Source organism: Plectropomus leopardus, chromosome 9 (assembly GCF_026936395.1).
Source record: "Plectropomus leopardus strain MGB_pleo_1.0 chromosome 9, ASM2693639v1, whole genome shotgun sequence".
NCBI classification, from domain to species: domain Eukaryota; kingdom Metazoa; phylum Chordata; class Actinopteri; order Perciformes; family Serranidae; genus Plectropomus; species Plectropomus leopardus.
This window is the reverse complement of record NC_142184.1, coordinates 2,840,338-2,866,422: the sequence shown is the minus strand read 5'-3', so window position 1 is coordinate 2,866,422 and position 26,085 is coordinate 2,840,338. Positions and strand designations below refer to the sequence as shown.

The window sequence follows — 26,085 nt, the reverse complement described above, 5'->3', positions numbered from 1 at the left end:
GTCTACTTGCATCTTGGATCCATCTGAGTGCAAAAATCTTTGTTTTGTAACAGATGTGAATGCTCAGACATACAGACAGAAGCTCAGAGGGTACGACAGACACAGGGTGATGGAGGAGTAGTGAAGAGGGAGCAAGTAGCAGAGCGAAAGAGGAGGAGAGGGAGGTGAAAGAGATAGACGAGGCCCCAGAGGAACAATTTACCATCCGGCTTCTTCTACAGATTGATGCCTTGTTCCACAACTCTGCCTGACAGCTCAACATCCCCCCAGGATATGGAAACTCCTGCACAGTGTGTGTGTGTGTGTGTGTGTGTGTGTGTGTGTGTGTGTGTGTGTGTGTGTGTGTGTGTGTGTGTGTGTTTTAGACCTTGAGAGTGAGGACATTTTTGAAAAGTGAGGACTTTCTGTCTCCTTCAGAGACAAATTCCACATATGCCAAAACATACTTGGCTCATAACACCTACTTTTGAGCCTTTGACATTAAGGTCAGGGGTTAAAACTTGATTTTAGGGTTCAAATTATACTGACATATATTATAGGCACGGTTTATTCAGTGACAAGCAACAAATAAATGGAAACTTGTTCCCAATTTGAGTGTGAATCATTTTTAAAATCTGTCAGTGGTCAGCATACACGTTACAGACTGACCGTAAAACACACCTGGAAAAAATAACATTGAAAATGTTCCAAATGTGTCCAGACTCAAAGAGGAGAGGGACTGAGGGAGATGATAAACCAGGCTCAGAGGGGAGGACAGAAGGACGGAGAAGGGTGGTTTCCTCTCCTGTGACCTTGACTTTCTCCACATTTCTGATCCACTGCTCCTCTCATGTGTTCCCTCCAATCGCTCATTTTAACAGACAGCCGGAGCAAATTCAGTAATTAGGGAAGAATGGGAGGAGGACGAGAGATAAGGGAGAGAAAGAGGGGGAGTCACGGTTGTCCAAATGAGGGGAAAGATGGAGGAGGAGAGAAAGGGAGTTTGTGGAAACTCTTCAAAGGCACTCGCTCAAGACTTATGATAGTTGATATCAAATACAGCAATTAACAGTTGGAGTATAATATAACCAAAGTTTACTTTAATCTGTTGCTTCAACACAAACCCAAAATATCACGTCCTTGTTTCTGTAGGTTTAAAGAAGCTGTGTGTCAGACAGAGGGGGATTTAGCAACATCCAGAAGTGAGGATTAGAGATTGCAACTAGCTGAAACTTATCAGAGGTCCTAGCTAAGACCCCAATGTCCTAAAATCCTAGAAATGTCCTACAATCTTTGAAACATCCTTAAATCCTAGAAATGTCCCCAAATCCAAGAAACATCTTATATTCACAGAAACATCCTAAAATCCTTGGAACAATCTAAAATCTTAAAAACATCCTTAAATCCTAGAAATGTCCTAATATAAAAATTTCCTAAATCCTAGAAACATCCTAGAATCCTAAAAACATGCTTAAGTCACAGAAAAGCTCTTAAATGCGAGAAACGTCCCAAAATCAGAGTAGTCCTAAAATCCTAAAAATGCCTTAAATCCTAGCAATGACCCAAGAACACACCAACACCCTGAAGTCATCGAAATGTGTAACAAAATCAGAGGAAAATCCTAAAATCTGAGAAATGCCCTCCATTCCTGGAAAAACCTTAAGTCACAGAAATGTCCTAAATTCAGAGAAACTTCCTCAGATCCTAGAAACATGTATGTTGCTGAGGCGACTGGCCCCTGGCCTCCTGTCATTTTGCGAAAGTGGCCCTCAAGCAAAGCAAGCTGAGTATCCCTGTCCTAAATCTGAACCTTTGAAACTATTGAGACATAACTGAGACATGTTTGGTGCGGACGGTGTCCATCATGCGGACGGGCTGACAGACAGAAATGTTCTGTACCACGCCAAATATTCCCAGTATGTGTTACCGTGTACGGCTGCATGTTAATGGTCACTGGGAGTGCCGAGGCTCCCCAGCTGTTGGCTTTAGTGGAACCAGTCACAGCTGCTGCGGCTCGCGGCTTCTTTCCCTCAGTGGTTCATAAACACCTCCGTCTGTCTGTCTGTACAAACGTCTGTCTGTATCTGTGCGCTTTGATGGCGGGCTGATCAGCGGGTGTTCACACGGTCACAAGTTCAATCCCTGCCAACAGCTGATGGTGACTCATTAGGGTGTCCAAACTCTGAGGAGGGAGATACGTGACAAGGAACAAGTGTACAGAAACACTCACACGGCTTCTGCCTCCCAACAACAAAACACACACACACACACACACACACACACACACACACACACACACACACACACACACACACACACACACACACACACACACACACACGCCGCTCTCTTTCAGGTCGTCGCCATAGTTTCTCAGTGTGATGAGATTTTATATGCGGACTTTGCCCTGTGGAGCGCGTCACGCTTAGTCACAGTCTCTGAACTCTGACTAAGCGCTATTAAGACACCGTTAGCTGCTAGCTGAGTTGGACACACACACACACACACACACACACACACACACACACACACACATTTGTGTAAACACACACCCCCTTTGCCAGACGAAAATGGTGACATCATACATTTTTACAAACCACAAAAACAGTAGTTTGGCTTATTTCCTCGACCATGTACCGTATTTTTACACGGCCTTTAGTACAGTGTCGACTCTGTTCTACAGCATGTAAAGGCATTCAAATCAATACAGTGTGTTTTAGCTATTAGAAAGATCTGCGTGCTGCCACTCCATATGAACACACACACTGTCTTGCTCTCCTCTGATTGCATGAGTGTGTGTGTCAAACAGATCGACCCCCACAACACACACAAACACACATCCGCTCCGCTCCCATTCACCACTTTATGACTTAACTATGGGAAAACACTCCCTTCTGTTTGCTGTCCTCCCATTCTTCTCTCTGCATCGACTCATCCCTCCATCCCCCACCCTCCACTCCTCTGTTTGTACGAAAAGGAAGACATTCCTGCGGCTACACGACTGTAAGACCAACAGCACAGGTTTCTCCTTCACGTCAGATAAATCACTGCACAGAGAAGGCGCTGCTGCAATTGGAATCAATTTTCTGTATTGGCATTTCATTTTTTATGATTATCGATAAAATCAGTTGATAAAAAAGTGTGCATATTACACTAAACCAACAGCAGGAAAGGCAGTCTGCAATACATGCAAAGAAAGTGTCAGCATAGGAGGAACTTTTGCGTTTTGTAAAACCTCAGGGAGTTATTGCATCGCATAAAAGTCATCATCAAAAGTTGAGCGCATCATCCAAAAATTTTGAATTCATGATTTCTCTGTGAAATTGTGGACTATCACCTTCCAGAAATCCCTCATACGTGTCCGCTCCCACGTATAAGGGGCTCGCCTTTCCATCATGGCTCTGTAACACGCCCACGTGGCCTTGGATTGTAAATAATGACGGCTGGCGCAGTGGCTGCAATAGAAATAAAGCTGCTGATGTTTTGAACATCCATCGCCATGGTTACTGGGAAGTTATCACCAGAAGAGAAGTCGCACAACATCGAAATATCGCTTTAAGTTTTGCGCAAATCTGTTACGGATATCCACCTACTGTTTTCAAGACGTTTAACATGAACACCAAACTAAAAAAGTCAACTTCAACTTGGTGACCTACACTTCCTCTGAATCCTCTTTTCCTCCCCCACTCCTTCATTTCATTCACCAGTGAAGAAAAGAGGAGAAACTCAAACAATCTGCTGGAGTTGACCTGCTGAAAACCAATATTTACTGTCACATTAACAAGGGCAAACCTCTCTCTTTGTCCCCACTCCTCGTCCTCCTCCTCCTCCTCCTCACTCTGTTGCTTTATGCCACATTTTATCATTTGTGTGCTGCCTTTCTTTTTCTCTTCACAGAAAACACCGATAAGTGAAATACGGTCAGAGATAACTGATGGACTACAGATTCATGGCAAAACTACGTTCCTGCAACTTTTCAAAAAGACAGCGAGAGAGACGAACTCAAGAGGAACTCTCTTTAAAACAGTCATATAGAGAGAAATTAAATTAATGACAACATAATGACATACTGAGCTGCTTCAGATTTTTCACTGGTTATGCTGAATTTATACAAAAGATCTCAGTGTGAATAAATTCCTGATTTGACCATTGATCTGCTCTAAACAGGAATATTTTCCACTTAATCGTTTCTGAACTGCTCTCCAAAGTAGATTAGGTTAGAAAATGCCAGTGTGAACTGAAAACTGAAATAACAGTTTTGTAATTTCAACTGGTACCAAACCTGAAAAAGATGTTTCAGAGTTCATTTTGACTTTGGACATTAGAGCTGCAACAAATAATCAATTAGCTGTAAACTGTTTAACCCCTCGAAACCAGGATCAACATCAGGTTTCTTGTGCTGTGTCGAGATGCCTCTCACAGGTAATTTAACCCTTGAAACCTGAGCAAATTCGTTTTATTTCTTTTGAAAACATGAGTAAAAAGGCAATGAGCAATTTGGCAAGAAATGTCCTGCAACTTGCAAGAAATTAATAAAACGTGACGGGAAAACATATTTACAAAAAGAGTAACATTTTAATTTTCTAAGGAAAAATGTCCAGAAAACTATATGTATAATTATTTTAACCATATAATTAAAATTATGTTACAGAAAAAACAATTATACATGTATTTGCTTCTATACATGTATTTGATAGATAGATAGATAGATAGATAGATAGATAGATAGATAGATAGATAAAAAAGACAAAAGGACCAGGGTCTGTTTATATTCAAGTTGTCAAAATAAGTGTTTGAAGGTTTCCCAGCGAACCGTTCAGAGTTAAATGCGTCCCGTCTGACTCCAGTTCTTCTATCACACTAAATGAGCTCATTGTGTGATAGCGGGCAGACATTAGCATCAGGCTATTCTTAGTCTGATTTGGCAGCGCAGGAAGAAAACGGCTGAAAGTCCCTGGTGTCCTTCAGGGAGGACGAGCCTGGCACAGAAAGTGTTTGGGTTTAGTCTGCGGAGGACACGGCACACTGTCCGCACACACATCATCTGCATTTCTTGTATAAAAAGTTGCTATACAAATTAAACTTATTATTAATTATTATTATTATTATTATTATTATCATCTTATATAATAAAATATTAACTTATCTGCTGTTTTTTTTTAGTATTTTTTTATAAGGGTTTACAATCTTTTCGGCATATGACACCTGAATAACCTCCTTTATTGTTTTTATTTTTTAACTTTCCATAAATTCCTTTGATTCACATGGAAAGTTTCCATCTTAAATTTCGTAACCTCATCCAGGATAAATCACTTTTTTCTAAACGCACATGACATAAAACACAAAACTTGTCTTCAGCCCAAACTTCCAGACAACAACAATCTAAGTCTCGAGTCAAACCTCGACCGGAGCAAAAGTGGGTTAAAGGCGCGTTTGTGGGGAGGCCGTTGGTCTTATATGGTTTTGCCGTCTGAGAACGTGTCATCAGCTCCCACAGACCTTGTAAAAGCTAAACATCCTGAATGCGTGTGAGTTGTACTTGACCATGGGAAGACAAGTCCTTAAAAACAAAGATTCTCTCTCAGTGAAGAGTTTTTTGAACAAGGAGCTGAATTTATGAAGACCAAACAGAGGAAATACAAATATGTTTGTTTGCTCGCTCCTAAAGTGACTGATTGACCAATCTTATCTCTAATTAATTCCACATTGAATCCCATTTCCTCTGTGTCCCTGTGAAGGATCTAAAGACACTCCACTGGTGTTCACAACCAACTGTTTCCTGCGTGTTTGCTCTCGGCAGTCGTTCTGAAAGGGCCAAACACTCTCGCTGACACAATGGTGTGATAAAGGGCCCATTGAGGAGTATCCTGAATGCTAAGTCACTGGGAGGGCTCAGGACCACTGCTGCATCAAAAGGAGGCTGTGAGGACGAGCAAACACTGCAGGACAATGGCCCTGAGCTGAAAGGACGTTTTGGGTCCATCGGCCTGGAGGAGAGGGCCAACATGTCAGAACCAGATCGAAGAGTCGTCATTCAAATGCCATGTGGACTATCAGGAAGTTCAGCATCAAAAATGCATCTTGTGGGATTGAATCGCAAGTTGACAGCCCCGAAACTGATTTGAATGAAAAAAAAAGTACTGAATAAGCACCAGGATGCTATCACTAAAGCTAAATTTAGAGACATCAGGGACATATGTGACTAGGACTGCCTTTATTTTCATTACTTTATCAAACTGTGGAGTCTTTTTTGGTTAACTGATCAGTCCCTCCAGGATTTTTTGGGCTGTTTTTGTGAATGTTGCAGCAATAAAATCAGATTTCACCCATTTTAAATAGTTGTATTGTAATAGTATTTGAGGTAAAAATGTTGCAGTGATAGTGAAATATTACATGGCCATGCAGAATCATTGGGATTGGCTAAATTTGTGTTAATTGTTGCAATAACAACATCACGAAATCCTTGAGGGACAGACTGATTATTTATTCTACAAACGGTCAGAAAATAGTAAAAATAGTAAAAAAATAAAATTAAATAAAAAAAAAAAAATGCCTTGAAACCTGAGCAAACAGGCTTGATTTCTTTCATAAACTTAACTAGAAATTACACAATTTTTTTTTTAAGTAAAAAGTTACAAAAAACTTACCTGAAAATTAGCAAGAAAAGAAAAGTAAAAACCAAAATGTAATTACCTAAAAAAGGTAAGTGCTAAAAAAAAATTAAATAAAAACATATAATAATATATAAGAAACATATTCTGTCAAAATTTCAAATGCATATTCAAAATTACCGTATGTACAGTCTTCTGGACATTTTCCCCATTTTTATTTATTTATTTTTTATATTTCCTAATATTCTCTCTCTCTTTGAAAAGTTATTTTCAGGTAATTTTCTTGCTTCCCATCTCTTTTCATGTTCTCAGACCAGTTTGCTCGACTTTCAAAGGTCTTGTGAAATGCATCTGAATACAGCACAAAAACTGACGTTGAGCCAGGTTTCAAAGAGTTAAACAAAAACACACAAATATCCCAGAAATCTTTCTATTGTAATGGGACTAATGAGAACATTTTAGAAATGAGAACATTTCGCTGTCTTAGTCTTTGTCTTTCTAGAGATCACATCTTTTTAAAAGTCCGAGACGTCTACGTTGTTTCGTTTTTGTGTGTGTTTAAAGCTCATTTTTTTCACAGAGCTAACATTCTTCTTCCCCTGTTCCCTACTCCTCCCAGGACTGTGGTTCGCTTTTTTCATGTGAGTCCGTCCATCTCAGTCAGTTTATCTCTATTTTTTTACTCTTTGGCCTCCAGTAGCAGGACAGGAGGAAACTCCAGCTGTCCGTCTCACTGATAACGCAGAGCTATGAGAGGGGAAGAGGCTGACAGACAATACAGGAGGAGATGGATGGGCAGCAGAAGAGAGAGAATGAAGGAGAGGTGGAAGAAAAAAATATGAGCGGGCAGGTACAGAGGTGAGAGGAAGAGAGAGAAAATGAGGAAGATACAAAGAGAGGAGGTTATAAATTCTCTGTTGACGGTAAAAAGAGGGCAAGACGGACAGCGAGGAAGCAGGGACATTAAGTGAGGATGTGTGTGTGTTTGTGAGTGTGTGTGTACAAATTGGTGCCGGTCAGGGAGTTCAAAGCAACGGGGAGGTCAGACCTGAAGAGCCTGTTAATGACCTTTGACCTGTCACAGATCAACAGGTTGGAACAAACATCATGCATGACGAGGGAGTGACGCTCACACGGCATCAAGAGCATCGAAATCACGACTCTGCAGAGTCACTGGTTTGGATAAAATGGACCAAATCAAACAGAGCAGAACCGCCGTCGTCCAACATCATGAGACGCAGAAAGCATCATCTCACACTCACACACACACACACACGCACGCACGCACGCACGCACGCACGCATGAAAACTAAACCACAGATGGGCAGCAACAAGAATGGGAGGCACCCTCTCTCTTATAATCACTTCCTCCGCTCTCATAATGACACACACACACACACACACACACACACACACACACACACACACACACACAGAAGATTTGACATTTCAATCAAAGATGGAGTATGAATGGTTTCTTTTTCTGTCATCCCCAGCTGGAGTCCTTCTTCCTTTTCTCTCCCTTCCTGTCCTCCTCCTCTTCTTCCTCCTCTTCCTCCTCTTCCTCCTCCTCCTCTTCTTCTTTTTACTCCTACAATTTCTCTCAGTCACTCACTCCTTCCTCCTCATTTTACAAACTCCTGCAGCCTCACCTTCGTTAGTTTCCACCCTCTGCCCGTTTTGTCTCCATCCGTAACGTGTTGTGTGTGTATTTCCGTTGTCCTTTGCAGGAGGATGGACATGGACAGTTTAAAGGACCGAATAGACACGATATCTCATTTTAACACAACAGGGTACTACGGTGGAGTTTTTGTAATTAAAAATAAGTTATACGTTACTATGGAGTTTGAGTTACAGTATCGGAGTTTAAACTGAATATATACTGTATATAAAATTCTGATTGTTATATCTGCATTCGTGCAGAGTAAAATATAAGCCTTTTTTAACATAGATGATATAAAATTCACCAACAAAAACTGGTTCTCAACAGTTAAAATGTTAAGAGGGTTCGTGCAGCTTAAGCCAAGTTAGATTTGGGGCTTTTTAAGACTTTTTAAATTAAACTCGCATTTAAATTTAAGACCAATTTTACAGTTGGGAGAAAAACATGCAGTTAATTTTTTTATTTTATTTTAACGACATTAACAACTATTTTGATATTTTACAATGCAAGGTCAGAAAAAAAAGATTTTTAAAATCTTCTTCCCATGTTGTAGCACTGACTACTGATTTAAGACATGTTTTAACCACTCGGACCCTTATTGTTTTAGTTCAATTAATGTCATATCTTTTTTATGACTTTTTGAGGTTCTGCAGGAACCCTACTCAGCTTAAACTGTTTATCAGAAAATATGATGTAGTGTGATCACACGTTCATTAGCAGAAGTTGTGGTTCATTGTCAAAGTAAAAGTTCAATTTTTGGCAACAGGCATATGAATAAATGAAAATGAGACATAAAAATATAAAAAAATCAACAGAAAATGATGTCCCTCAGTATAAATAAATCTATTACAGATAAGTGGCCACCCAAACAAGGCAGAGACAAATAAATGTACATAAATATGTTTCCATGTATTTTAGTTAATTGAGTTTGACTTGTCTTGCCTGGACTCGTCCCAGCACAAACAATGAGAAGCACTTGGGGAAACTATGACGCTGCATTTGTCTCAATTTGTCAAAATACCAAACTGGAGCTAAAAGTGAGGGCTGATAACCTTCCAACATCAACACACGCTGATCTGCTACAACAACATCCAGAAGCAGACGGCTATAAAAGACCTCTGAAATATCAGCCAACTATTTCAGACTACCAGCGCCTCCTCCGTCCATCCGTCATCCCGCCTTTATTCTGGTTTAGATGTGGCATCGACTTTATCCCCTCTGCCTCTTTCCCTCTCTTCACTCAAAGCAGAATCTCTCCTATTAAGGTCAGATTTGTGTCTCTCCACCTCTCCCCCCCGCCCCCCCCTCTCTTTGCTCATTTTCCTGCCCACTACACATAATGAATGACTGAAAAATGTGCACTGTGTGTCAGCGTTTGTGTGTCTGTGTGAGAGGACACAGTTTCAGAGGCAACGTTTAACCCTGAACGGACGGGAAAACAGGAAGATGAGGGCCGATGAGCGCTGACAGAAATAAGAGTCGCTGAGGAGCGCAGGGAGGAATGAAAGACTCCGACTGTTGACCCTCGAAATCACAGCCAAGGAGCTGAAGAGGACAAAATGTATTCGATTTAGAAATAGAAAGAGGGCCACTATTAAAAGATGTGACTAAAACGTGCGGTTAACTGAGTCACTTTGGAAAGTACTGCAACAGAAAAAGAGAAAGAGGAACATTTCACACACAGAAATAAATCACTTTTTTGAAGACTTAATGATGATAATTACACATAAATCCTGTATGAAGCCGACAATGTCGCACATTCACTCAGCAAAATGAGCAGCTCATGGCTAAAACTAGAAAAACCTCCTCGAGTTTGTCCGCCTCCGTCAACCAGTCAAGATGCCGTTTACATCCATGTCTGTCCAGACTCAGATGTAGTCATGGTAGTTTACAGTTTTAGTTTTAATTTTGTTGTGCGTCTAACTTGATAAATGTCCTGACTATGAGAGATGGTAAAATTCTCTGTGCTGCAGGAAAGAGCCCCACTCACAGTGAAAATATGAGCCGCGGGAGGTGTAACTCCAACAAATGTAAGATGTTTTAATTTTTTTGCTCGTCCCTCAGGAAAAAATGACTTTTGTCCTCTGGGAAAAAAACAGGAATCTCTAAATACCTACTCAGTTCACAAATATCGAAATATCTGAATATTCAGGCTCAGCCCTAGAGCGTACCTGCTAAAGAATGACTGAAATGTTTACTTAGTTACCAAAAGAGTTGCCAGTTATCTTTTGGTCCATTGAGTTCTGGTTTCAGCTTTAATTCCTTACATCACGTCTTGCTTTGTCATCACAGTACAACTCAGTATCTTGTTTTGGCCCGAAGATTCATAAAGACGTATTGATGAGAAACTAGGAAGTATGAAATGAGTAGCTGAACGCACCCACTGTATCAAGGTTTCATTTTCATTAGCAGCTCTAACACTGTGATTTATCTGTACGGACCCTAAACAAAAAGAGCGGGACAAAGACGAAATTAGAGAAGAAAGGGGGACACGGAGGAATGGCAGAGAGATGTTTGATGTCCATTATATCTAACTATGTCCCCTCTTTTTCTTTATTTCCATCATTACTGTGTCAGTCATCCACTATACAGAAGAGTCTTTGTGGCTGGACGGAGTCACAGAGAGATGAATAGAGAGCAGAGGAGAGAGAGAGAGACAGAGAGAGAAAGAAAGGGAAAGAGGGAGAGAGGAGATAAAGATGGGGAGCACGATTACGATGTGAGGGGAAAAAACAGGAGAGAGAGACATTACAGCGAATAAGAGATGATGTCTTGAAAAAGTCTCACACACTTTCAGCTGTCTGAGCTGTCTGCATGGCTGGATGTCATACAGCAGGCCACACGCACGCACGCACGCACGCACGCACGCACGCACGCACGCACGCAGGCACGCACACACACGCAGGGTCACACCTGAGGAGTGTGTACAAAAACAAAACACTGGAATTTTCTGAACAGAGCCAAACCGCAGACAACAGGCAGAGCGCGGTTCCCATGCTCGTCACTCGTAAACAGCAGAATTGGCAGAGGACACACTGATTATAATCAGCAACCCACACACGCATCCATGCTAATGTGTGCGCACGCACACGCACACGCACGCACATACACACACACACACACACACACACACACACACACACACACACAGAAGCGATGTTGGTCTACTTCTTTCACATAACTGTTACAGCCTGCCTTGTTAACCATAAAATTGTCTTTTTGTTCCTTTCAGCCTTCTAATTAAAGAAACGCCTGCTAGTCAGTAAAATCTTGTTGTCTTAGTTTGTGCTGTTGTGCTTTGTTTGTGCTGTGCATCATGGTCAAAATTCAAGGCATCTATGTGATGTTATTTGGGTGTTGACCAACAGGTAACAATTTTTTTTTCTTTCAAATTTTTAGAAAATCAGCTAAAAAGAATGAAAATCTACACGATTTTACATCCCCTACTGGTATGCTGATATTGGGAGCTGCTGATCTGGTGAGGGGTGACAAAGCAGCAAACTTAAGTTTTCTTTATGTGTTTTATTAATTTATTTTTTTGTCGTCTCTGAAATTGGAGGTTACAGCAGTAACCTTTTGAGTTACGGGGCTGAACTAGGCGTGGGCAATAAATGGAATATATACTCCATGTAGAGTGGGCGCCCCATGTACAGGTTATATCCACAGGTTTGATTACGGCCACTGTCCTATTTTCAATAAAGGCAAAAAGCTGAAAAAAAGAAGAAAATACTCATTGTGCCGCGGCTTTCCACATGCGATGTATATAATAACTTTATTGCAAACATCAAGTATGAAATGTCTTTTTGTTTTTTTAGCCATCGGTATGAGACTCACTTCTATATTTTGTCTCTATCTCTGCCTCTCTCTCTCTCACACACACACACACACACACACACACACACACACACACACACACACACACACACACACACACACACACACACACACACACACACACACACACACACACACACAAAGCAGGGCTTTTGCAGAGCTCCAGGCTTAGTTTGTTTCCAGCTCGCGCTGGATGAATCCTCACACCGCGGTTACAGTTTAACTGTTCAGTGGCTCATAATCTGAACACAGTTTTCATGACACTGTCTAACCTGTTGACTTTATGCTAAGGATACAAACATGAAAACATGTCTGATAAAGCTGCACCTGGCTGTTAAAAGCTGCCTTGCACTGGTATTATCAGCAGCACACAGTCTTCTGCTGGTGGAAAAATAATCATCTCTGTGTGTCTTGGCCTTCAGAAACTCAGGCTGGAAAAAAATGTTAAGCTTTGTATTCCCCCAAGATGTATTAAGCTTCACCTGACTTCAAACCAAAGACATTTTTAAAGTTGAACAGCTTTGATCATGTTTGGTGTGAACTCAGCTTTACCTCTGTCAGAAATTTCCAAGATTCTCCAAATATATCAAATATAACCCTCCACCCTGCAGTTCAGGGTAACTGGAAGCACTTCAATAGCAGGAAGCATTCAATCGGGAGCAGTTGGCACCGCGCTCGCTCTTACGCACGGCGAACAATGGAGCTACCTCCACAGTGCATGAGCATGTGTGTGTGTCTGTCTCTTTCTTTGTCCTGTAGGGAAACCTGCCAGCACACCAGGAACAAATTAAAGTCACCCAACGGTGAGAAACATTTCAATCCCATTGCCATCACCTTTTCTAGTGCTGCGTTCAGACACCTTTCACAAATATCTAATACTTTTAACCCTGAGCAAATTGGTTTGATTTCTGGAGGGGGGAAAAGAGCAACCTGGCGAGAAATGAGGAGATTTGGAAAAATATTTTTAAAAAAGCGAGTAAGAAAATATCCAGAGAGCAACATTTATAATTATCATAATAATTTTATCAACAATTATTTTTCAAAATTATTATAATTTTTAAGAAGTTTTTGAAGTCATGTCATTTTTTATTATCATCAATTAATTTATTTATTTATTGTAAATTTTCAGGTAATCTATTTGTAATTTCTACTAACCTCTTGCCCAATTTCTTCATGTTTCTAAAAAAAAAAAAAAACGGGGCTAAAGAGTCAGTTTACCTAACCAAAAAAGAAAAAAAAAGAAAAACATAGTTTCTGTCTTACCTTTCATGGTTTGTAGCCATGCAGATTATTTTGGTTTTATTTCTCAAGGTTTTGTGATTTCTCAAAGGTTTCTACCTCCACCCCAAAACAACGAAGGCGACAAGAATTCCACTGATAGTGCTCACAGCACTGGAACATTTCATTTGTCTTTACAGAAACAATGACCACATTATTTTGATTAATTCACAGACTTCCTTTTGTTTTCTTTGAGACTCTTTTTTTGGTAGAAAGTGGCTAAAATAAAATGGCAGCATGACATGTTGAGCTACCAGTTTAGTTCATTAATCAATTGGTCATTTAAGGAAAATTACATGGCAACTATTTTGATAGTTGATGGATAATTTCAATCATTTTAGTTTCACAAGGTACACATCACATACAAAGGGTAAAAATAAATAAACTGTATTTTCTAGACCGCTACCGTATTTGTGCAGAAGAGGAGCAAACGCCAGTGCTAACAGTCAGGAGTGTGTCTGTCACACTGAGTAACTCCTGTCCAAATCATTTGGATTGAGAGAGGGTTCAGACTGACACAGGGAGAGACACAGCACGGTCTTACCAGGCTACTGTGATATGAATGAACTATAGAAGAAATGCACACCTCTTCTAGCAGGTAGACATCAAAGGAAGCTGCTCCAAATCAAGATTTTAGCATAAAGTATCATATTGCACCATCTGAGTTATAACTGAGGTGCTTTTCCTTTATTTTGGTGACCCTAAAATTATCGCCTGCAATGAACTAAAAACACATTGAATCAGTGAAACTGCAGAAAGCAGCTCCACAAGACAAAAGACAAATGTGATGACAGGAAGACATTTTTTTGTACAAGGAGAGAGGATTATGGACAAGAGAAGACCTCACCTGAAGAACACACGTGTGCGCGCTCACACACACACACACACACACACACACACACACACACACACACACACACTCCCAACTGAAGCCTATATTGTGCTCTAATAATAGGCTGCTGAAACAGACAAACATCCCCTGTTCTGTCATCTCTTCCTCCTCCTCCTCCTCCTCCTCCTCCTCTTTCCATGCCCTCACCCTCCTTCCTCCTCTTCACCTCTGTTTTCTTCTCCACTTAAATCCTCTCTGTCTTCCTCTTTACCATGCTCTAGCCCTCCTCCTCTCCCACTCTTCCTGGGAGTTGTGTTTCACCCTGACTTCACACTGAGCTTCTCTCTCCTTCATGTCGTCTTTTATCGTCTCGTTTTTTCCATCCACCCCCTCCTCTTCGTCTCCATCACCTCCCTCCCTCTTCACCTGTGATTACAGAATCCTTCCACTGTCGCATACCTAAAGAATTTAATCTGACACAAACACGCATCGCTACAGAGAGTGAAAACACACACCGACGTTACACTGCGCTTAGATCAACACAGCTCATTAACAAAACAATGGGGACTTGTGTTGAACTGAGTGTGACCTCATCAGATGATTCACATTATTCCTAAAGTTCATCAGGTAGCCACCCTCAGTGAGCAGAGATGTAGATTTATACGTTATAGATATGGAGAGTAATGATGTGGTGTTGTTTCAACATGTTTTTGTGCATTTTATATATATATATATATATATATATAAATATATATACATACATATACACATATAATACACAAAACAACTTTCTTTTGTAAGTCATATTTCCCCCACATATACTACATGCTAACATTGCTGGCATAAGCTTATGGCATTTTACATGATATACATTAGCTCAGAGGCTGGTGGACTTTTCCTCTGCTCATAACTTAACCAATTTAGATGTATTATTTATGCTTTCTCTTCCTTATGTATCTCCTGAGAGAAAAGCGTGGATGAATTTCAGTCTGCATGCACTTTTTCCAGCAGAACATTGTTGAAAGAGAGCAACTATTGTTGGTTTTGTTAGTGAAATGAGATGTCTGGCATGTGCGTCGTGTTTCCTGAGCACAGCTTTTGTTTACATACTATATATATGCATGTGCTCGTTCTGTTAACCCTGAATTTCTCTAAAAATGTCATTAAAATATTCCCACACTGATGATTTATTCCAGAGTAAATAGCATTATCCTCATCATTGCTCTCTTGTCTGTTTGCCATCATCTGCCTGACGCTGTGATGGTGACACAAAATTTCAAAATAAAGGCGTATCTGAAAAAGGATGATATGGATCGATGTTTTCACTTTGCATCGATAATATGAGACTGTTGTTCATTTAATTGATATTTCAATGCAGAATGATGGATCATTACAACCTTAGCAGACAAGGCAAATATCAACCGATATCGATGTTTTGCCGATAAATCAGTGCATCCCTACAATGACACTGCAGAAGAGAAAATAGCAAAGTTTGATCTCGCTTTTGAAGAAAGGGGCGAGGAGGAAAGTACGAGGAGAAAAGAAGAGAAAAAAGACAGTGAAGAGGAGAGGAGATAGAAACGGTCTATAACGGGCTGTGTTATCTGTGTAAGATAGGCAGAATGAGTGGTACGGATACAGAAAGACAGGAGGAGGAGAGGAAGAGGTGTGAACAGTAGCTCCGTATTTAAAAGTCTGACATATTTGATCTGAACACAGGGTAAAAAGAAGGAGAAGGAGAATTTAGATAGGAGTGAATTAAATATTAAAGAGCTTGAAAAGACACTGAAAGATGTAAAAAAAAAATAAAATGTAATTTATAAGAAAGTGCAGCATTATTTATAAATTCTGAATAGCTCATCCTGCAGAGAAACTCTCCTACTTCAGATTCCTGTGAAAAATGTTACGTAGGGTTGGGCGGGTGCAGTCTGTGCTTGGTACACACCTGCTGCACTAATGCCCTGATGTACTCATACTGATAGTAAAGTCTAGTTTCTGCCAACTGAATTCCACACCATGAGAATTTAATTTTTAAGCTGTGTCACCTCCTGAACTCACATTAACCGACAACACCTGTGAGTAATTGATGTACAGACTGGTGCAGTTTAAGTGCCTCGATCAGCTTCATGTCAGCATTCTTAAAATCATCAAACTGATAGATTTTAGGCTGAAATTTAGTCCGTCTGTTAACCCTTTGAAACCTGGATCAACATCACTTTTCTTGTGTTGCTTGCAGACACATTTAGCTTACAAACATGAGAGCTGCCAATTGAAGCGTATTTCCTAGAAAAACTTTTCCTTGAGGTGAAATTGGCAGAGCAGGGCCATTTTTTCTGAGGAAAAAATGATATACTTTCTACAGAGAGAAAGAGAGAAAGAGAGAGAAAGAGAAAGAGAGAGAGAAAGAGAGAGAGAGAGAGAGAGAAAGAGAAAGAGAGAGGTAACTTAACGAGCCTCCCCCTCTGCAGGTTGAGGCAGGTTAACTGACATTCCAGTCTCTCCCTCCGCTCTTTCTCTTTCATTCAGCCAGAGGTAGGGGGGTTAGGTGTATGTGGTGGGGTCTACAACACACTCAGTGGCATGCCTACACACACACACACACACACACACACACACACACACACACACACACACACACACACACACACTTGTAAACCCTGGCCTGAGCCCACCTACATTCTTTCAAGACAAAACTGCAACCTGGTAACCAGAGACCCTCCCCTCCGCTCTCTCTCTCCTTTAAGCTGTCCTCTTAGCATCGATGCAACCCAGAAAAAAACATTTTGTTGCAATGCAGATTATAAACATTTCACACAGATAAAGCCTGCAGCTGCAACACTGAGACACAGCAGGAATGAAGCATCAGAATCAAAGTTTAAGTGCTTCACTTCCGAAAAGATGGCCTTTTCATAAAACGAAGCTGTCTCTAAAGACTCAAATACTTTTGAAATTGGACCTACGTGACCAGCGATAACAGAGAAAAAGGACACTTTTGCTCAAGAAAATCTACAACTACCAGAACGCACCGCTGCACCAGACCAATACACGCTCCCTTTGCTGGGTGACGCAATGCGAACTTGTCCGTTTGACACAATGGCAACCGACTTAGCATTTTGCTCATTATCTGTATGGGTTTTTATACATTCTTTTAATACTAGCCAGAAGAAAAACAAGGTAATCAAGCTTAAACACACACACACACACACACACACACACACACACACTGACAGTCACAGCTCCCTGCTTCTCTATTGAGACCTTCAACCACAGAGAGGAAGGAAAGAAAGTAAAGGGAGAGGAGAAAAGGGACTATAGATGTGAGAGGGATGGGAAACTGAATGCCATGACAGAAAACACACTCGTCAAGGACACACACACACACACACACACACACACACACACACACACACACACACACACACACACACACACACACACACACACACACACGGTGTACAGCTGAAAGAGGAGGGCACTCGAGCAGGAGAGCCCGGCACAATAGAGCCACATTCAGAAACATGAAAGGTTGTTCAAGAGCGACGTTCAGCAACACAAAAAGGTTAACTGGGAGCGCAGGGAGTGAAGCTTTGCTCTACTATGTGTGTCTGAGTGTTTGTGTGTGTGTGTGTGTGTGTGTGTGTGTGTGTGTGTGTGTGTTATACATCTATGTTAACTGTGTGATTCTTCCTTTGGGTCGCTGAGCTTCAGGAAGCAGATTCATCACTGAGCCGACGGCAGACTGACGACCATAAATGCACAGACAGTTTTAGATACTTAGTCCTACCTGTCCCAGGTCCAGGGTGACGTTGACCTTGTTGTACTCGGTGCTGCGGGACAGAGGCGGGCTCTGCCACCATCGCTCCGTGCCGTCGATGGCGTTGGTGATGGGGTGGGCTCGATCGCTGTCGCCGTGGCTGCAGATGTCACAGTACTGGCCCTGAGAGGACAGACAGAAATGTATCAGCATTTTAATCTTTTACTGAGTAAAAGTATAGGAGTCAAAAAGCTACGAGTCTACGAGTCAAATCAAACTTGAATTACGACCTCGCCATTGTATGCCTCTGCAAACTGTCTAGTTGCGCTTTCAGTTTCCATTTATGTCTGTGAAAAGATGGATGCTTTCCACATTTCTTCCCTCACAGCAGCACAGAAGATCTCTGCAATCAATACAGTTTAAAGGTGGACTCCCAAGATTAGTGCCAACAATTTAAAATCTGACCAAACGTCTACCCTTCTGTTCCCGAGATATGACGGAGTAATGGTCAGGAAAGGGTTTTTGCAACATTATGTTTACCTTTGGCCTTTTGGATATAAAAATCTATAGACCTTTGTGAGAAATTTTGTCAGAATGAGTGTTTAAATTCTCAAGTTATTATTCTTCGTTACTGATCACTAAAACCCAATTGGTTGAGTGCGAGTGGACGTTTGTGCCAAATTTATGGATTTCCCTCACAGTTTTCTTAACATATGACCTTAATGACAATTAGATGCACACCGAGTGACAGTGACCTTCACCTTTAACCACCAGAACCTAACTAGTTCATTGCTCAGGTTTGTGCCAAATTTGTGCGAAAAGAGTCACAGCGATAATTGACCTTTGACCACCAAAATCTAATAGGTTTATTGTGGAAAAGAGTGGACATTTGTGCAAAATTTGAGGAGATTCCCTCTTGGTGTTTTTGAGATATCGCATTCACGAGAATGAGATGGACAGACAACCTGAAAAAAAGGCCTAAGTCTACAGCTGACACCAAAAGAGGCATATGAAAGGTCAGACCAGTGCAGCAGCTCTGACAAATGCCAGAAAACACACTGAACTACACTACTTCCATGCCATCATTGAATCTAATCTAACATCTTTAGATTATTTATCATATATTCTTGAGTTATGGTTGAAAACACGTTTTGTAAGGTAAAATGACCTTGACCTTTCACCTTCAATCACCAGATTGTAATCACTTCATTCTTGAGTCCCAAGTGGACGTATGTGCCAAATTGAAGAAATCCCCTTAAGGCCCTCGACTTATTGCGTTCACAAAAACAACACAAATCAAGGTCACAGTGACCTTTGACCACTAAACACTAACCAGTCCATTTTTAAGGCAAAGTGAATGTTTGTGCCAAACTGTTCTTTAGATATCATGCTCACAGGAATAAGACAAACAAGGTCACAGCGACCTTGACCTTTGAGCTCCAAAACCCAAACAGTTTACTCTGATGTCCAAGTGGACATGTGTGCCAAATCTCAAGAAATTCCCTCAAGGTGTTTCTGAGAAATCACGTTCAGGAGAATAAGACGGACAGACGGAAAACCCGAAAAAATGAATTAAAATTGCATTAACTGCATTAATTGCACTTGAGACTTGGTTGTTGACTTCCCAGCTGTCTCACCCACATTCTCATTACACACAGCCCTTTGAGTAAATCTATGTGAATTAACTTCAGCTTGCTCTACTGTTTGTCTATTATATGTGTTTTACAGCATTACTTCCTTGTATTTTTTGTTGACTTTTAATTTAGCTTTGATAGATTTAATCAAATGTCACACAGGATACACAAAAGCTTAAATCTCAATGAAATACGGCACTTTATCACACTTTACTTTGTTTTTGCTCTTATGTACAGATGTAAAGTGAAGACTGAATATCAGAGACAGGAGATTAATGATAAACACACTGGTTATTGTGAACCCTTAAAGCCTTTCAGTTACAGTCCAGCTTCTCTTGCGACACACAACAGCACAATATTTCTGACTCTCAGCAAACTTCTTTGAAAGGAAGAGATTTCTTTCACAACTGTTTGTCCCCGAGGCTAGCTGGGTAAAGTTTCTTATATTCAAACAAAGACATGACTGCACTCAGGTTACTGTACCAGCGAGGCTTCAGCTTGTATTGTATTTCTGCTTGGAGGTTTTAATGTGTCATAAATGTAGCCTCTGTGCCTCAGTCACTGTTAAACACTAAACTTGCACACATTTAAAGGCTGAACTGACAGAAACTGACTGTTTCCCTTCTAATCACGTAGTGTTTCAGATTTTGCTGTTTTAATCATTCAAGGAGCCTTGATCTCCATTAATTTGCATGCAAAACAACAACATAACTTAAACAAAAACCATGAACCAATCTGTTCATGAACACAGTGCCGTTCAGTATTTGTGCTCCATTGTTCCAAATTTTCTTAATTCTGGTTATGTGATTAAGGGGGTAGGGGAGGGGCTACATGGGTTTCTGATATTTTATTTTTATTCTGTAGATCGAGGAAGCTCTTTGTGTTTAAGCTTGAAAAGTGCCATTTATAAAAAAAATTTATTAAATTTTTATTATTGTCATCGTCATTAACATTATCATCATCATCATCATCATCATCATTATTGTTCTTCTTCTTATTATTATTAGGATGTCTTTCAGGATCAAATTTTTCCGGGATATTTCAAGTCTCTGGCTGGTGAAATTAACAGACACATGGCGGTCATGGCTGGACGGTAGGTATTATAGGTACGTAAGCATGTCTGAAAACCCAAATCATTGCGGTATGTTTAAATAATTTCTATGTTGAAGCAGAGGAGGACATGTCCACTCGAAGCGTCCTCTCCTCCTCTTTGGTTTCTAAAGCCTCTCTTCATTCTGAACTAATCCCGTTTGGTTGTCTGAGCGTTTGACCCGACCATCGCTGGCTATGTAAGCGTTTGCATAAACTAAACAAGCGTAGACATGAACAAAAGCTTGGGTTAGGAGATGTTATCACTGCAGGTCACTGAGGTCAGAGGTCACCGTTAACTATCTGACTCCACCCACCCCCCCAAACTTCTTCTCGAGTCCCCGCTCTTCCTCTCTGCGCCTCTCAGAGCTCACCTGTCAATCAACCTTTCAGAATAATCTCGTACAGCCTAAGATTAGTTATCTGTGCACTTAAAATGTTTGCTGCCTGAACTGAAGATTAGTGAGAGGCAAATTATGATCTTTGAGAGCAAGATGTCCCCAATTGAAGACACATTATTCATTATTCATCCACATTACATTTGCATTTTAAAATAGCTATTTTAACCCTTAGGAACTGTTTACGCGCTTTTCATTCTTCATGTTTAGATAATTTCAGGTGTGTTCATGCATATGGCTTAAATTTGGCAAGACTGTGTATTTTTTATTTTTGTTTTCTTGAAATTACCAGCTCGGCTCCTACAATTCTAAAGTACACTGTGGAAACAAAAAATGTTGCATATTGTTAAGGTCAAAAACTGCACTATTGAAACCCATTCAAACTGCAGTTTTTTGGTCCCACAGCCATCAAAGCTTAAAAACATCGTATTATTTCTGAGTGTCATTCTGGGCTTCTGACTTGGGATTTGTAATTTCTACTATTTACTACTATTGCACATAGCCATAGCATCATGTGACCCAGACAAGACTAAAAAGAGTTTCCATTCCAGTTTTGCAAAATATGGCTTTTTCGAATCGCCTGAAATACCACCTAATTCAAGCGTAAAACTTTTTTGCGACAAATATGATTTTTTTTTTTTTTAAATTGCGTTTCCAATATTTTATATTCATAATTTCATTTCTCCCAGTTTGAGGGTCAATGGAAGCTCACCTAATGTTGCAGGGTCTTTTATCCAAAAATGTGTATTCAACTTACATTGTATGTTATTTGCCACCTCTCTTTGGCAGTCTTTCTCTCTGTATTTGTAATTAACTAATGTCTTCTTCAATACTAATTGCTCTCTTGTCTGCAAAATCTGAGAGCACAAAGCAGTTCCAAGCACCTTGAAAATATTAAAGAAGGCGTCTTTAATCAGCAGTGAACGCAGGGAGGTAACCACCTTCATCATTCTCGGATCAAAACTGTTTAAGGTTGTGAGCTTTGAATTAACTGAGGAAAAAGGGGATTTCCTACCCGCTATGTGACATCTTTAAAGAACAAGGCTGGTGTTCAGTGTAGTGAGATGTCAGCGAGTCTGCTTCTGTATTTCTGCCAGACTGTCAAACTCTCTTTCACACCATTTCTCTCGCTTTTTCTTTCACAACACACGTTCCATCCTCTTTTGTCACTGTCTTCTAAAAGCAAGTACGTCAAAAAAAGGCCACCTGGAAATGAACTTGTAGAGCTCATTCTCCTCTCTCTGTGCGTTACACACTCTTTCATTCAGCTGGTTTTCATCTCTCTTCCCGGTTCTTTCTTTCTTTCCCTCCATCTTTGGGTGAATGAGCAGAGCTCAGCAGCGCTGCCCTGAGGACGTGGATTCCTCACTCACAGAGAGACAGTGTGTTGCTCCATCAATACCTGACACTTAATGCAATTCATCTTTTTTTTTCCAAGAACTCTCATGCTTCCTCGAAAACTTCCCTTCTCTGCTTCCTGTGTTCATCTTTTCTCATAAAACTAAAGCTGCACGCACCAGGTCAGATTCTGAAAAACACAAGCATCCTATAATCACTAACTGCTCTCCAAAGATTAATGCTGGTTTAGTACTGAGTATTTTTTTGTATTTTTTTTAAAGATTTTTTATTTTTCCTGTGGATTATTTTAGATGTGCTTTTATGTTATGTGTGGGTGTGTAGGGATGGAGATCAAAACCCGGTTCTATTGAGGACCCCTTTCCGCTTTTTTCAAAATGCCAAAAATCAATAATGTTCTTCATTAAATGGCGCTGATATATTTTTTATTATTGCTAGTATTTTGTTACAATGAAGGGGCCCTGTGACGTCAGCCATGTTTATTGATGGCTAGAAATGTATTATTCTGTTCAGAAACAGTCACTTGTTGAGTCTTTCCACCAAATAATATAAAAGTATCGATATTGATTAAGACTCGAACCGTTGAGGAGTCTCAATAATGGTATCAACATCAATAAAAATTAACAATGCCTATCCCATAGCTGTGTGTGGTTAGCTGTGAATGAACTGTTTTAACAAATATCATTTCCTGTGGTGGATTAGTAAAGTCTCTCCCTCTCTCTCTCTCTCTATGTAAGTTTGTAAGTTTTGGTAAATACTGATCAACCTCAGCAAATGTCTCCCACACAGCAGCATCAAAATCTCTGATGCCGACATCTCCAACACTCTGCAACTCAGACCAAAACTACTTAGACTGATAAGTAGCTCTACAGGAAAGAAAAAAACAAAAACACATTTTAACTTTGAACTGTCCTTTTAAAGATTTCTTTTCCGTCTCTTTTTCTCACACTCACTCCCCAGTCCTCCTCCTGCTGTTTTTAATTAATAAAAACACTCTCACGTCTTGCTGTCAAATCAAAACAGGATTAACCTCAGCACAGAAAAGTGTGTGTGTGTGTGTGTGCGCGCTGTTCGGGGGTTGCAGTAACCCAACAAGTGGGCCGAGCCACAATGGCCCAACAAAGTGGGCTAAACCTCTTAGCCCAAACACATAATGCGTCATTCCTTGAGCTAATGAGCAGATTTCTTGGGTTCATTTTGGAGATTTCCTGAGCTAATTATGCACCAACGTCGCCACTTCAACCAAACTGCCCTGAGCACGCACATCAGAGAAAGAGGCCGAATGAAAACTTTTGATGATGAATATTTGGTCTAATCCTCAGTGAGGAGACGCTGAAGTGGGTCAAATGTGGTCGAGATCAAGTACTGCAGAGAATTTAACAGCAGAGGGCCAATTTACCAGCTGAGCCGAAGATAATTACTCAGTAAAATGTATAATTCAGGGATACTCGAACCGCTTTGCTTGACAGGAGGTCAGCGGCCAGTCACAGCAGCCCCATACATGTTTCTGGAATATTAGGACATTTCTAGGATTTTAGGACATTTCTTAAATTTTAGGACGTTTCTCGGATTTAAAGCGTTTCAAGGACTTAAGGATGTTTCTAGAAGTTTTAGGACATTGTTAGGATTTTAGGACACTGCTAGGATTTTAGTAAATTTCTCATATATTATTACATTTCTAGGATTTCAGGGTGTTTCTAGGATTTAAGGACATTTCTGGAATTAGTGAACATTTTTGTGATATTAGGATGTTTCTATGATTTTGGGACATTACTATGACTTAGGGATGTTTCTAAGATTTTAGGACATTTCTAGGATCTTAGGACATTTTTTGAACTTTAAGATGTTTCTCTGATTTTAGCAAGTTTCTCAGATTTTAAGACATTTCTCTGGTTTTGGGACATTTCTCTGGTTTTGGGACATTTCTGGGATTAGGACATCAGGACCTCCGCTAGGGGGTGCTGTGCTTGCACTTTTATGCATTAACAAGCTATATTTCATATATATTCCCAATATGAATCTCCTCATTTTTATTGTGAATTAGAAAATGTTGGCGGGGCCACTTGGCAACCTTTAGGGGCCGGGTTTGGCCTGCCGGCTATGAATCGAGTATCACAGATATAGTTACTTATTTCTTTTCTGTTTCATTCTTAAGTTTAAGTTTAATAAATAACTTGAAAGCTTGAAAGAATTTTGAAAGCTCTCTCTCTCTCAAGCACCCAAACACAAACACCCCTCAGGGCACATGATTTTGGGGGTTTTGTTGGCCTCATTCTCAGTCTTTACAATCAAACAACATCCTGAGATTCCCTGCTGTTTATTCTCTACCTCTACTGACTGACATCATATCTTTATCTCACAAATGTATCTTTGTCTTAGGTCTTATCTCTTTTAATTTCATTTCATAAGGCATTAATTGGCACGCATGTCACTTGATTTGCAAACATCAGCCAGGATTTAGAGATAACAGAATGCCTCTGTTCCTTTCTGTTTTATGTGAAAGTAGCGCTCGGGTCTCGATAATCTCGCGGTAACAGAGCGGATAAACTCGGTCTGATTGGACGACACGGGTCAGTCGCCGTGAGGAATGTGGGGAACAGGTGGGAGAGAGAGAAGGAGGGAGAAAGAAAAGGCAATAACCCTGCATGTTATCGCCCTGAGGGTTCCTTTAATGGTTAACCCAAGAAACTGCAATAACCTTTTGTGCGTTAACCAGCGATACCTAGAGGCTTAAATATCAAACGCACAAAGGTTCTGCTGTCACCTTTTACAAGCTCATCATCCCATCAAAAACTCGTCTAGAGCACAAATGTGGAAACGTCGTCAGTAGCTGTATTTCTGCGGAGTCCACTCTAAGTGAAATGTTGCCTGTCCTTATATAAGTGGCCTGTGTTAAGTGTTGCCAAGTCCTACAAAGGAAGCAGTGCATGAAATAATGACTTGGCAGAGCGGCTGGAGATTCATGCACACTGCTGACCCCCTCTGTTCAACTCTAAACTCTAAACGCAGTCAAGTGTGCAGGCTGGCATCTGCAGAGGGTCTTAAAACTGGAGCAAAACATGCAGTTTGGTGATGCAAAACAACTGTAAAACTAGCAACAGTGATCATGTAGTAAACTGCAAAGATGGTGCTACAAAATATGAAGACCCCAGTGACTCCACAAAGGCAAAAACTGAAATGATATACCCTCAATCTGATACAGTTAAAGTAGCCCAATGCAGAAATATTATAGCTGCAAATGCAATAAAATAGGGCGAGATCTTTAAGATAGGCGTATTATAGATTTGTACAAATATTCAAAGAATGCAACCTGAGTGTTTAATGCTCCCATACACACATCAGTCACTGTAAGCATACTATTACGCACCAGAAACACACTCAGAGCCTCTAGGAATATTTCAGCTGTGCAAAAATGCTAAAATTGCTCAAATGCTCACAATGGAGTATGCACCACAAACACACCTGGAGATTATCAGACTATTATGTAGGAAAACCTGCAATTAACACTCAGCAGTGGTGGAGGAAGTACTCAGATCCTTTGCTTAAATAACTGCACTAATAACACACTGTAAAAATACTCAATTAAAATACTGCATTAAAAATGTTACCTGCTTTAAGTTTTAAAACTAAAAGGACCCAATCCAGAAAAATCTGGAA

The 26,085-nt window shown here is 40.4% G+C and overlaps 1 protein-coding gene across 2 annotated transcripts in view; it reads right to left on the bottom strand.

The window, feature by feature from the left end:
- lama5 (laminin, alpha 5) overlaps positions 1 to 26,085 on the bottom strand; it is a 115,233-nt gene that overhangs the window by 87,936 nt on the left and 1,212 nt on the right. For both annotated transcript variants that reach the window (XM_088081685.1, XM_088081684.1), the window contains exon 2: positions 17,982 to 18,134. In XM_088081685.1, coding sequence (XP_087937811.1) covers positions 17,982 to 18,134 — 153 coding nt within the window. The remainder of the gene's footprint in view (positions 1 to 17,981; positions 18,135 to 26,085) is intronic.